Below are 15,624 nucleotides of genomic sequence, written 5' to 3'. Positions count from 1 at the left end.
AAATTTGCTTTTCAAAATTGTATCTATTTTAGAAAAAAATGCTACTCAAAAGCACTCACCAGCGGATGAAAGTGTATTGGTTTCGTTCAGCCCAAAGTTTCAATGGAACAATAATGTTTTTGAAGCCCACTTCCGGTCCATTACATACAAAGCTCATTTTGCTGGCTTGCTTTGACAAATCACTTGCGATCCTTTGCAGACATATGTTGGTCTGCTTTATTTGCGTGGAGGAGCATAACACACACACACAACAAATAGCAGTTTTTGAGAGAATGACCTTAAAGTATTATCTGCATACACCTACAAGTAGAAACCAACAAGGACTATCACACACCAAATTTTGGAAGAAGGACTATCACGCACCAAATTTTGGAAGCAGAGAAGGAGAGTCTAAGCCTTTAGAGTTTACAGTATCATGTAATTGTCAATTTTGGAGGTCAGCATACGTTAATTGTACAGGGCAAAATTATAAACTGATTTCTAGATCCATTTTTCCCCAGACATCCTAGAAAGTTAAATCATATGGAGATTGGAGAGGAATCCTTACATGATCTAAGAACATAGCAGAGTATTGTTATATCAAGTAGTAAAAAACAAAAACTACTATAATGGAAATTAAATCCATAAAAGTAAACATCCTATTATGTCAATTACAATGTCAATTTTTATAGGAAAAATCACACTATTTCTTTCTTATTTATTACCTAGCTGATGAAGCCCTTTGTTCATGGAAATCAAACGTATAAACATGGCCTGAAAGAGAAAATGCCCTTGCAAGTGAAGTAGTCAAAGATCCACTTCTAGCTCCAGATTCAAGAACCAAACAACCAGGAACAATCTCCAAGTACATGATAACAAAGATAATATCTGCAATATAGAGAATTTGAGTCTTGTGATTCAATACCAGGTCGACAATTCTGGTGTGGGAGATAACAGGAACACAAAACCACCCTTACTGTCAAATCTGAATGCTTAATACCAAAATGAAGTGAGGGAAGACTACGAAAACTTGTTGGCAAGTATACCAAATTTGTCACAAGTAATAAAGTACTCGGAAATCCGAGTGTCGAATCCACAGGGATTTTGTATTGTACTTATCTTGGATACTTTTCAATTTATAAGAAAATAAAAGAAAGAGTAGAAGACAATAATAGTAAATAAAAAATAGAATAATTAAAGAGAGAATTTAATGGAATGCTAATGTTAGGACCTAGCATGCCTTATTTGCCTAAGATGTATGTCTTTATGATTTTTCTTTATCAATTTAGGTGATTCTATTCTACACACATCTGTTCATTTACTTGCTACTGATTTCTCACGATGACAAGCCTATTTTATTCATTCTAGATGTTTGCAAGAATGCATGGGCATAAAATTATCATTCTATTCCTAGCAATTACTTTCTTATGAAATCCTTTTCTTTTTGTACTATTAGAAGTTACCCTCTTTTGAGTGTCTAACCCCTAAAAGGATGTAAAGATGAATAATGCAAGATAAAGACATAAAAGATAATAGAATAGAAAAATAATCTTTGATAAATATAAAGTACATCATACATCTCTTTGGTTTTTTAGGCCTACCAGGCTCTAACTAAGAGTTTAGCCACTCATGACCATTGAGGGCTTACACTGGAAGAGGGTGGAAGAAAGATGATAAAAAGAGAGAAGAGAGTAAGAATTCTCAGACTTTAAGTAGTAGTCAGAGTACTCTGAGACTTGGTGTCTTTTCTCCTGCCTGACTCTACATTTATAGCTGATAAAATAGACTTTGGCTTGATTCAAAAAATTTTCCTTATCTATCTTTTTGATATCTTTTGAAAATCTTATCTTTCCTATATCTACAAGTCATAGATAAGAAAAATATCAATTCATATCTTTTAAGTCGAAAATAACTACTAAATAAATATTTTTAAAGATATTTTCAAATTAGCTCATATTTAGCTGTTATCAATATCTTTTAAATCTTGTAATCTTATCTTTTCACATCTGCAAGTCATAAATAATAAAAGTATCAATTCTTATCATTTAGACAAAAAAATAACTATTAAATAAATATTTTCAAAGATATTTTTAATATATTTTTATTATGAAATAACTCATATTTAGCCGTTATCAAATTAACAGGGAAATCCATGAGTTTAAAACAAATTCCAACTAAGAGAATTCAATAAATGAGAGGAAATTAAGCTCTAACTGGACTTTGAATGGAATGAGTCAATCCCTTCCTTTCAACGCTCTCCCTATTCCTTCCATAATCAAATAAAAAGCAATGCTTACACAAGATTGGATGTGCTCCAAGTGCTTTTCTCAAACTCTTCTACGTGCCACAAGACATTTTCTTAATTTAACTCAATAGCAAAGACGTAACGACAAAATGCGTCCTTAGACGTATTTAAAAAATAAATAAATAAATAAAGGTAATGCAATGTAAATAGAATCAAATTGAAGGAGAAGAACTGCAAGTGAAGGAGTAGCTTCTCAGGCACAAGCAAAAGCTCGGGCTACAGTTCAAATTGGGTTTACCTAGTGAAGTCTTGTTGCGGTTGATAAGAAGAAAGCTTTAATCAGAGTAGATTTCTAAGAAGCTTACAGTGATAGCCAGAGATGGATTTAATGGTCATAGCTAGAGTTTGATCAAAGCTTCGGTTGCAGGAAATTTTCTTAATTGGGACTTTGATATAGATCAACTAGATGAGGGATTCTATACATTTAGATTGAGAAAACAAGGCCAATGGTGACTGAAATCAGTGATGGCGACGACGCAAAGAGAAGAAGAATAGGAGAGAGAGAAGAAAAAGAATATCGATTTTAATGATATGTCAAGGGTTTCTAATTTGCTTTTGAAAGTTGAGACAATTTTTCTTTTCAAATGATGTCCTAAGTAAAGAGTGTGAGAAATACTCCAAAAGCTTTGAAATTTTGGCACATGCGAAGTCTCAAATGCTACATAACGGAGTTTATAAGGTTAAGTGAAAAAACAAAAATAAAGAAGTAGCCCTAAAACAGCATTTTCTGGCGGTTTATGATGACCACCACTAAACATACATTTTTTTAGTGCATTGTAATGAGTGCTTTTAGCTTTTTAGTATAACCTTCCAAATATTTTTACAAATTTCAGTTACTTTGGGTTACAAATGTCACCTAGTTTTTTTTTTAGATTTATTCACACTTAAAGTACTATCACTTTTAAATGATGTATTTTATAAAAATCAAACTTAGATCTTTTTTCATAAGTTTGATGTGTATTAATATTGTGAACTAGCTAACCACTCCCATTAAATGTGAAATAGAGTATACTTTAGGGTTTTTGGCAGCTTGCCAAACCGTATGGCTGGAGATCGATGCTACCTGGTAAGATGAAGTTGGAACATTAAGAATCTATATATGAAACTATTGATTGACAACAAATCAACAATAAGCTTGCCAATAACACCCTGACCCTGTTGCTCGTGATAGAAGAACATATATTTAAACTAAGTTTCATTTTCTTCGTGATCAAATCAATAAAAGGACACTTGCAGTTGGAGTACTCTTAGTTCATAGACTAGATTCCAGACATTTTGACAAAGCTAGCCCTTAAAATCTGATAGATTTAGAGTAATTTGGGATATGTTCTGTGTATCATCTTTGACTAATCTTGAGGTATATATGCTGAAGTGTACTTCAGTTTATCTTTATTTATTACTGCTTCTTTTTTCTTTTTTTACTGCAATACTTATTACTGCTTACGTTGGTTCCATTATGACTTATATAGATAGGTCATAATTTTTGTAATAAAAGAAGCTAGACATCAATTAGTGTGAGAAATAAATACCTCACTTCTCTCTTTATAATATTTTTTTGACACAATATCTCTCTCTTTATAAATAGTTTATATAAATCTTTGTAAATGCAAGAGTGTGGCACACAGGCTATATTAAATGGAAGGAAATTAAAAAAATAGTCACTAAACAACATTATAAGTATACCCAATAGTGCAGATTGATTTACTTCACGAGTGTCAATACGTTTTTTAATTAATATAGGAAAACGTTGAATTTTACATGTTAAACTTAATCTATTAATTATTTTTAAAATAGATTATTAACTCATATTAGAATCAATTTTATAAAAGCTATTCTTGATTTACCTTCATCAAATTTATCGTGCCATGAGTTTTTTTTACCAACAAATATTGATTATTACTTCTTAATATTATTAGTTTTTTTATATAGCAAAATTCAAGAACTCATGAATCTTAACCCAACATACATATGCATCCGCTATATTGCAACTTTAATTTCAAGCTCGAAAAGGAAAATAAAAGGAAAAACTTTTTAGAGTTTAGAGAAATTCAAATGACTTTTTACATTTATTATGGAAAATGAAACGAAATATAACAACAGTCTTCCTTCCTTCCAATCACATGCAATTGGTAACTACCCAACATAACTTTATTACGCTTGTACGTATACTTTGCTAAATCATGCTAGTAAAAATAACCCACGGGAATCATTCTTCTTAGACTTGCATGCTAGCTATAGCCCCTGCAATATATATGAGCTCAATTAACAACGACATGCATGTTTAGTCGTCACCGCAGTCCACAAATTCATAATGGACGATAAGATGGCCTTGAAAATTTCCGTTCGAGTGTTTGCCACCTACGTACAACCCCATCAACGACAAATTATTGAACTTTCTTGATAAATCAAAAAGCAAAGCAAAATGTGAATATATAAAAAGAAGAAGAAAATAATTAGAATATGTATGTGTATATATGCATGTAATTATTAGTAGCTAGAATGTATATGCATCTACATGTACAACTAAGGAGCTTGCTTAATTTGTTTATCATAAGGAATGATGACGGAGTGGTGCATAGCATACCCTTAAACACCAGCCACAAGAAGCTTCTCCTTGAGGCCAAACAGCTCCACAAAATGCTGTCCAACCATATTTGCTTCGCCATGAGAATGGCTGGTTTGCATCCCAAGTGGCACAATATCCACTCACAGCAAGCAAGTCCCAATTAATTATGCTGCTCAGGTTGGTATAAATGATATGTAGACTGCACAATGGCACTTTGTGCTGTGGCCAAAGCCAGTATACACATCAAGGACGACACGCATAGGGTGACCTTTACCATCATTAATAATGTTATAATGTTACTTGATTAGTTACCTAGTTTGCGTTGCAGTTGAAACTACATCTGTTTGCATTTATAGGCTTCATATATTGTGGCCGGCACACCATTGATATATATAGTAAAAACCAAAGCTTATGCAAATAAATTTTGCTTCCTCGTATAACCTTGCAGTATATATTACATAGTCTTTAACGCAATTCGTGCTTGACAACTTCGTTTTAGAACAACGGATATTCAATCTTCAGATCGAATATGATGAATGCGGTAATTAAATTTACCAATCCAAACATAAGATAATAAAAGAAAAAGAAAAAAAGCATCAGAGTGAAATATATTATTCTAATTAATTAATTATTGATGATAATCTTTTGTGTCAATATAAATTTGTTTATTTTTTAAAATTATGTTATGAAATAATTTTAGAATAACAATGAATCAAAACTAAAATATATAATGGTTAAATTTCGCAATCATGCACATGCTGCAATGTTTCTGCAATCCTATCTGCGATTTTTCATTTAAACATTGAATGATTCCAGTTTTGTAGTTTATAATCTCTACCTTCTAGAGCTAAACCTATGACTAAGCATGATGCAATTCTCAAGGGATTGAGATTGGAGAAACAGTTCAGAGACAAAAAGAAATTAGAATTAGCAGCAAATTGCATGCGCATTTTTTGTCTTTAGAAAGCATAAGGATTTGACATGAACAGGTAGTTCTCCAAGGCAATGCTGTCTTGTCCAGTTATGTGTGTATGGGTCACTTAACTGTATCCAAGAGCTAGGATTTTGTTTGTCTTATCTGAAAATACTCGAGTTTATATGGGATCTAAAAGCCGGCCTCGTTTTGGCCTTCTACTAAACTTGAACCCGATACACCTTTTATTTTGTTTTATTTTACAATTACAGTGACGTATAATAAAAAACTTAATTAGTTTATCTTCTGTTTTATTTATTTTTAAAATTAACATTATTTTTTTGTTGAAAAAGGAATTTTTTAAAAAGTATTGCAAACCTGTATTAAAGTCCTAGTTTAAAATAAGAATTATAAAACCTAATTTTATCTAAATGCACATCATATATTTATTATATTAAAATTATAACAGAGACAGCTAAGGTGAGCGCATCAACATCTATTTCTAATATTAACTTATGCGAACGAATAATACAAAGTCCACATAATCCCAAGTCAGGTTTCAATTAATGAAAATTAAAACAAGCCGCTAGATCGCAATGATGAAATTGGCAAATGTTAGTATTTTTATTGTATATCTTAGTATTGGTAATATTAATGTTTAAGTGCTGTTAAAATAAGATTTTCTACAACTTGGGTTGAGTTTGTTTTTTTATTGTTCAAATAAGTGTTTTAACGTAGCATTTTTGTTTCTATGTATTAATAGAATCTCTCAATGGTGAAGAGACATTATTTCCTTCACTGGTGAGCAGTCTAGGTCCTCTTGGTTCATGGATAATCTGGGTTGTAAAGTAGGGAGAGATGATTAATTTATAGGTTCTGGTTGGATGATTGGATAGGAAACGGTTGCTTATCTAGGTGGTATCCACGATTATTTTCCCTTGCGGTTAATAAAAAGTTGCTAGTAATGCAGCTGGGAGAATGACAACAATCGAATTGGGTTTGGAAAATTGATTGGAGGAGATCTATTTTGCCTCGTGAGGAGGAAACTGTAGAACAATTCTTTACTGACATCAATCAAATTCCTGTGAAACAATTTGAATGGAAGAACAATTTTGAGGGACTATTCACTGCTAAAGATGTCTATTCCTTACTGCATAATGCATCTTCTGGGGTAGTGGATAACTTATTTTCATTATTGTGGAAACTGAAAGCTCCCTCTAAAGCTATTGTTTTTACATGGAGATTGGTTCTTAATAGAATCGAGACATATGACCAATTATTGAAGAGAAACATCATCACTTATAATACTGACTCTACATGCGTGTTGTGTGGACTGATGCTGAAAAGTGCAAATCACCTTATTTTTAGCTATGACTTCTCTTATCATATTTGACAACTAAGCTATAGTTGGCTTGGATTTCAATGAGTTCTGCCTACATGTTGCTGTGGGCATTTTTGGAGTCATTATGGCTTGGTTCAAGGTGTAAAGTCTCGAGGTGTACTTATGCTATTTGGGTTGCATCAATTTGAAATCACCGAAATGCTGTCATTTTTCGAAACCAACAGCCTTGTGCAGAGTATGTCATTAAAGAAATTAAATCTAAATCGTGGGGATGTATTAAAGCTAAATACAAATGCTTTCATTTTTCCTATTATGAATGACATTCTCAACCTTTCTTATGCCTTCTGCAGGTTGTATAACTGGTTAATTGCTTCCACTTCCAAGTCTTCTCTCACACTCGTTGTGGGCTTGCACTGTTCATTGCAGCATTAAATCTTTCAGCTTGATTCATGTATACAACTTTTTCGAAGTATTATAGATGGTTGGTTTTTTTTTTTTTTTTTGGTTTGCTTTTTCTTCTTACGAGTAAACTATTATACTTTAGTTTCTGAATTTGTATGACACTTTCACATTAGTCCTATATTAAATTGAAGGAAATTAAAAGTAGTCGCTAAACTACATTATACATATATCCAATTACGCAGAGTGATTTACTTCATGAGCGTAAATACTTTTTTTTAGAAGGAAAATGTTGAATTTTACATGTTAAACCTAACTTATAATATGGATTATTTTTAAAATAAATCATCAACCTCATATTAGAATCAACTTTATAAATGTTGAATTATTACATGGTAAACCAAACTTATAATATGAATTATTTTTAAAATAAATTATCAACCTCATATTAGAATCAACTTTATAAAAGGTACTCTTGATTTGCCTTCATAAAATTTATTGTGGCACGATATCAAAGCCAAATGCATGAACTCGTGAATCTTAACCCAATATACACTTTGCTTAAAAAAAACAAATATACACTTTATATATGCATCCGCTATATTGCAACTTTGATTTCAAGCTCGAAAAGGTAAATAAAAAGAAAACACTTTAAAGAAATTCACGTAAGACTTTTATTATGGAAAATTAATGAAACGAAATAAAACAACAAAAAAACAGTCTTCCTTCCAATTTCGAACAATTGGTAACTACCTAACATAACTTCATATCCAAATAGTAAAAATAATCGTGCAGCTGGAATCAATAAATCCTCCTTGACCTGATAGCCCTTAGCCCCTTACAATTAATATATTTGCTCAGTTACAAATCAAAGACATGTTTAGTCAGCGCAGTCCACAAACTCATAGTGGACAATAAGATGGCCTTGAGCATTTCCACTTCCGTCGGAGTCAAGTCTTTGGAACACACTAACGTCCAAGTCCAACCCCCCGTTTTTGCATTGATCCACAATTCTTGCTATTTGCTGATCTCCTGTTCGAGTGTTTGTCACCTACAACCCCCCATCAACAACATATAAATAATTATGCTTTCTTGATTAATCAAAAGCAAAAATAAAGAAAGAAAGATAGAAAATTTATGATTTGTATGTTAATTAAAGTTAAATCCTGTAAAGATAAGTAATAACATTTTTTATGGGGTCAATTAGTAGTAGAATCTATAAATCAAATGATTGATGCAATTTGCGTTTACACGAGTCTGAACGATATATTTAATAAGAGAATTTATGTTTGATTTTTATCATCTGTAAAATTTCAATAATAATCACATATCACAAACAAAATTAATTTATAATTCAATAGATTAAGAAATACTCCTGATTCTATAATGAGGGAGTGGAGCATACGTACCCTCAAGCACCTGCCACAAGAAGGTTGGCCTTGAGGTCCAGCAGGTCCACAGAAGGCTGTCCAACCATATTTGCTGCGCCATGAGAATGGCTGGTTTGCATCCCAAGTGGCGCAATATGCACTCACTGCAAGCAAGTCCCAATTATGCTGCTCAGGTTGGTATAAATGATATGTAGACTGCACAATGGCACTTTGCGCAGAGGCCAAAGCTAGTACACACACCATGGACAAGACAAATAGGGTAAGCTTTGTCATCATTGTTATAATGTTAAGCTCGATTAATTTGGCCGTTTAATTTGCCTTGCTGTTGATCGAATTAAATGTGCTTGCATTTATAGGTTTCATTGAGGCCGGCACCAATCACTATAGTAAAAATCAAAGCTTATGCAAATTGCAAACTGATATTTTGTTTCCTCGTGTAACATTGGAATTACATGCATTACAATATTTTACATAGTCTTTAACGCAATTCGGGACTAATATTTTATATTTTGAAGGAATATTCAATCTTCAGATCGAAAATAATTAATGCGGTAAATTAGTTAATCATTCTAGACAGAAGATAGAAGAAAGAAGAGAAAATATCAAAAAACCATAAGTGTAAGAAATAGTATTCTAATTAAGAACTGATGTCAATATAATTTTTTTTTTGAGTAATTTGACTATATAATATTAGTATTTGGGAGGTTAAACTATACTATGAAATATGAAATGATTAAATTATAATATAAAATAATTTTAGAATAACAGTGAGTATAATCAAAATTAAAACATATAGTTAATTATATACAAGTTAATTTGTAAAATCATTTATTTATTTATTTATTATTATTATTATACAGTTATAATATATAATAATTTATAATAGAAATGTGAGCAACACACTAATGATATAAACAATATATCTTTTGTTATCATATAAAATAATTTTATATCAACAATGAATAATTATAAATTATTTTTTAATATTTGTATTAGTAATTTCTTATTACAAGGGTTAATTGTGGGTATAAGTAACTAAATCTAGTTGTATTTAATAAGAATGTTTGTAGTATGGTTTGGTTTAATAAAAATTATATTTTATATAAAATTATTAATGATTAATTTCTTTTTAAAGGAATGATCAATTTATTAATGATGGAATGATTAGTATAATTTATACTAGCATGCGGTGCCCGTGCTTTGCATCGAAGAAAAAAAGAAAACACGGTTAAAAAAAAAAAAGAGAAAGAGTAAAAGAAGCAAGTAAAAAAAGATAATATATTGGTAATACTAGTCCAACTAGGGGTGGGTAAACGGGTTGGCTTGCATCCCATAAGGTCAACTTGTATAAGTCCGCATTGGCACAAACCGAGTCAACTTATCCCGCACTCTTAAATAGATTTAAAATATTGGTCTGTCCTTATCCGGGGATCTTATGAGCCAAAATATTTTTTTCTCTTAAAAAAATAATCAATTACACTCAATTATATATATATATATATATATATATATATATATATATATATATATATATATTAAAAAGTTTTAATAAATTTCTAAAAAATACTTAATTACAAAAATTTTAACATAATCAAATAAATTTTTAACATAAATGTAAAAAAAACATTGGACTGAACTTTTAAGATTAATTAGGTTTAAATTGGACTTAACTGGTGATTCTGAGTTTGCGGATTAACCCGCGGGTCAACTCGCAGGCTAAATCCACATAGCTGGTAGATTGTGTAGGCTAAGACCAAAATTCTATATAACCATGAATTTTTAAAAACAAAAATTCGTTCATAATTCACGTAAATCATATATCCCGTGGATTGATCCATGGACTTACCCCATTTACCCGCCCTAAGTCCAACCAACAACACATAGATATGACGGGACAGTTTATATAGATAGAGAGAGATTAATCTAACCTACCAAATAGGGAAAGAAAAAAAAGTCTTATATACCTAATATATGGAATAAAATTAAGGCGAATTATAAGCTACACAAGTGTTAAGCGGGTGATTATGATAAAAGTATGTAATGGTGGTTTTCAATACATCTAATTGTATTTGTTTGCCCATAAAAAGACGCACTCGCATGCTGCTTACTCTTTCTTTTTTAGATTGAACTGAATATTGAATATGATATTAAAAAACATCCAAATCAGTGAGAAGCTTTTGCTGTGAAGACAAACCATCATCGGAGTAAGTTCACCCCTCATTCCTTTGTCTTAAAAAAAACACATGCCTAATAAGATGCACGGAATTCATCTTGTGTTCATTTCATTTTTTTTTATTTTGACCCTATTTTATAAAATTTATAATTTTCATCCGACTCTTAATATTCCATTCATTTATTTCTTTTGTTTTTTATTTATATTATTTTTATAGTATCTTAAATGAATATGTTAAGTTTAAAATTTAACTGAACCAAAATAATATATATATATATATATATATATATATATATATATATATATATATATATATATATATATATAATTGAAGATTTCACAAAAATTATAAATTTTTTAAAATAAAAATACCAAAATCTAACAAAAAGAAAGATTAAAATTATGAATTAAGGATTGTTGAAAGATTAGAATTATAATTTAACCTTTTAAAATTTAAGCTTGTAAGATATCACTCTACTTAGACGGGTCATTCTCGTTTATTTGCATGCCGGAAATATATAGGTTCATAAAATGAAAAATTCTTTCACTAAATTTTTTTGAAATAACAGAAAGAATAAAAGAAAGTATTTAAGTAGAGGACATTTTTTTTGTTACAGTGCTTTTTTTTCTATTTTATATATTTTTAAAACAGTATGTTATAAATTTTGATTGATTTCGGCCAATCTTAACTAAGTTAATTTTGACTGATTTCGGTCAACTTCCTTTATACAAAACTAAAAAATATTATACTAAAATATATATTTGAATTATGAGAATTAAAGAAAAAAAAATTCTCATGGACCGGCCCTAGCCCATAAAACATTGTGGACTATATGGTCCTAATCCATATGGACCAGGGTTGACAGCTCTACACCTGAGTATGTCTTTTGATGGATAAACAAATATAATCATGTGTGTTAAAAGACTATTATTACATACTTTTATCCTAGCCACCAGCTTAAATCTAACATCTTTTGTTATTTGTGCACGGTGTGAGACCTACAACACTTGTACACTCTAGAATTTGTCTAAATTTAATTGATAAGCTATCTTAAAGTTGGATTTTTTTTTTTTTTACTGAAAGTTGGAAGTTCTTATATATGTCCACTTATTTAAATTAAAATGAGAATAAGATATTACATATTGTTGATTAATACCAGTAAAACCATTCTTTTTTTAAAAAAAATTCCCATCTGGATCAAAGATTGTCGTTGAAAATTTTGTGGAATAAACTGAATGATGGTGGTCACATTAAGAAGTTGATTTACGTTGAAATTTTCAGTCTAAAATAGAAAAGATATGATTTTTTCCCTTGCACGCAACGATTATCAATATATAACTCTCAATTTAATATGTGCTTGTTTGGATAAGTTATAACTTCTTTTTGAGAGCTTCTCAGTAGAAAAACTCTCAAAAAAACTTATCACTTGTATGTCAATACCTGAGTATTTGTCCCTTAATTAAATCTCACAATCACGCACATGCAGCTTGGACAATGTATATATGTTTCTGCAATCCTATCTGCAATTTCATTTAAACATTGATTGGTTCCACTTTGTAGTTTAATTATAATAATTACTATCTTCTAGAGCTATGCCTATGACTTAGCATATGATGCAATTTTCACTGGATTGAGATTGGACAAAAGGTTCAGAGACAAAAAATTAGAGCTAGCCTAGCCGCAAATTGCGCATTTCTTGTCTTTAGAATATGAATAAGGAATTGACACAAAAAAGAGTAGTTCTCCAAGGCTATGTTGTCTTGTCCAGTTATATGTTCATGGTCTCTTAACCATATCAAAGAGCTTGGATTTTGTTTTTCACATATGAAAAAACTCGAGTGTATTATATGGGATCTAAAGCAGGCTTCATTTTGGCTTTTAACTAAATAACCTTGTATTCTGTACAGCTTTTATTTTATTTTATAAATAACTATGTTTGAAAACCTGATCAATAATGTAAATATATTTTTTTGGGTAGGATGTAAATATTACATTGATACCTATCATCTTGTTTTATCTTTCTTATATTGTTTTTTTTTTGGGCTGAATATCTTTCTTATATTGTTACGTTAGATCATCTATCACATCTACATTATTCTTTCTTTGTTATTTTTTTTCCTTTTTGGGTCTCTTTTAATTAACATGAAGGATCATTATTTTTTTTAGATTAAATTATAATTTTGATCCTCTTATAATTTTAAATCTATAATTTTGGTTTTTCTATTTTTAAATCAAGATATTTAGTCATCCTATTTTTCAAAATAAACAATTTTAGTCTAGGAAAAAGATTAAATAAAATGAAAAATAAAAAATATCTTAATGAGAATTTAACTCATGATCCTTTATTCATAGACAAAATAATACACCACTAAGAGACTTGTTCTGTGACACCCTCTATCCCCATATACATATAAATAAGAAAAACATATAAAAAGGTGGAATTAACTAAAATGATTTTATTCAATTAAGATAAAAGAGGTAAAATAAAATAAAATAACATCATGCAGTCAAAATAAAAATTAATCTTTAATGTTACATCTTATTAGAGCATTGTGTCCTAGACTCTTTGCAATGTTAGAGTGGTAAATGAACTTGGAAGAGGAACCTCACAAGCTGCAAAGTTCTCTATAGTTGTGGCAGTGCTTACATCATTTGCAATTGGATTTATCTTATTTGTTCTTTTTTATTTTTAAGAGAAAAAAGTAGCTTATCTCTTTACTTCAGACGAAGATGTGGGTACTGCTGTGAGTGATCTATTTTGTAGTTTTTGTTTGATGTCCCTCAAGTAGATATTGATGTTATTCGTGAGTCTGTTTCTCGATGTCTATTTTATGAAAACAATGTCATTCCTGGTGTCATTATTCCTACTTCTATGACTATAGGTTTGCATTTTTATATATTTGACTTTAACTTTAATTTTATTTTACTGTTAATCAACGTTTGTAAACTCGCTTACCAAATAACCTGTGCATGTGTAAGGGTTGGAGACTAGTAGACATATATTTTTGTTGGCATCCCAGGTAGAACAGTAGGCACTGACAGTGAGCAAGTTCCAAACACTCTTGTTGTTAGCATCATCACACACCACACCCAATAACCTTAAGCCGCTCTGCATTCTCTACTCTACAATTCTCATCTGGTTCTAGTTTTTGTGTGTAAAAGAGTTGAGGCTGTTGTACCTATATATAGCAACAGAGCACTTGCCGCTAGAATACTCGATCATTTTTGTGTGTAAAAATATTTGTAATGAAATATATTTTATATTTTTCTTTATTTTGGAGTTTAATTTTTATATATTTCCATATATGAAATTTTATACTCTCAACTAATCACAAATTATTCTGTATTAATTAATTTTATTTTGCCGAATAATAATTATTTAAAATACGAGTAGATGTCTATTATTGATAATAAAGCAACAAATATCTGAATCAAGTGAAATTTGATGTACTTAATTAGAAAATAGTATTAAATGATTTAAAGGTTGAATTGATAAATTTCGAACTGTATAAAAAGTTATGAAGTGTCATTCAAACTTACACATTTATATTACTTAATAACTTTATAGAATAGGATTTTAGTTATTCAATTAGTTGAATTGAAAGTTTTTATAAAGTATATAAGATTTTTAAAAATATGCAAAGAAAAATAATTAATATTTTATCACACTATTTTATTTTTGAAAAACAATAATTATTTAAGTATTCATTGATGAATTAGAAACGTTAGGAATGTATTCTTTTAAATATTCTATCTTATTAATTAATTTAGTTATTAAAAATTATAAAATTTTATAAGTCTCATCACTTCTTACGATGAATATCTTTCGTAATTTTGTAATAAATTTTAAACAACAGTAAAGAGTTGTTAGAAATATTTTATTAAAAAGTGTATTGATAATATTTTAAATTTCTTTCCAGATAACAAAGCAGCAATTGTTTGAATGCAAGTGAAATTTGACAAACATGATTAAAAAGAAATGTAAAAGAAAATTAGTATAGGGTACAGGATTTTTTTTATTAAATTCTTTATTTTATCCAGAAACGCACTATTAGAAAACAATCTCAACCCAACGAGATTAGTACGTAAACAAATCTAAGCCACTGTGGGTTGGGTTGGATGATTATAAAACGATGAGGCTGCCAAGTCTTCTGGTCTCATGCCCAATTCGTCACATTTTGGCGTACTAACCACTCAATCTCCGTTCATTTTTTCTTGCCGTTAAATTAATCTGGTTCATCTAATACTCCCTCCTTAATTTTCAGGTCAACTTTTTACCCTCTCTATTTCTCTTTGACTCTCTATTTATAAAAAAAAATCAAATTATATATTTTATAATTATTATATCATTTTATAACTTTCAATTTCATAATTTATTTATTAAACTTATCATTAAATTGAAAGTTCATTTCACATAAATCACTTAAATGAAATTTTATTTTAATCTAAAATCATTTATTACATCTTTCATACAAATTAAATTTAACATAATATAAATATTTTAAAATATATTAAAATATAAATCATTTGATTACTTTTTTCTTATTCAATTTTG

At 29.7% G+C, this 15,624-nt stretch overlaps 1 protein-coding gene across 1 annotated transcript; it reads right to left on the bottom strand.

Moving 5' to 3' along the window:
* Positions 1–8,067: 8,067 nt before the first annotated feature.
* Positions 8,068–9,171, bottom strand: LOC100782927 (pathogenesis-related protein PR-4). The gene is made up of 2 exons (XM_003536076.3): positions 8,914–9,171; positions 8,068–8,555 (listed from the first exon to the last, which is right to left on the bottom strand). The coding sequence occupies exons 1-2, from the start codon at positions 9,169–9,171 to the stop codon at positions 8,385–8,387; spliced, it is 429 nt and encodes a 142-aa protein (XP_003536124.2). The 3' UTR covers positions 8,068–8,384.
* Positions 9,172–15,624: the final 6,453 nt, after the last annotated feature.

The sequence above is a fragment of the Glycine max genome, chromosome 10 (assembly GCF_000004515.6).
Source record: "Glycine max cultivar Williams 82 chromosome 10, Glycine_max_v4.0, whole genome shotgun sequence".
In the NCBI taxonomy this organism is placed as follows: domain Eukaryota; kingdom Viridiplantae; phylum Streptophyta; class Magnoliopsida; order Fabales; family Fabaceae; genus Glycine; species Glycine max.
Note: the sequence above shows the minus strand (reverse complement) of the source record. Positions and strands in the feature narration are given on the sequence as shown.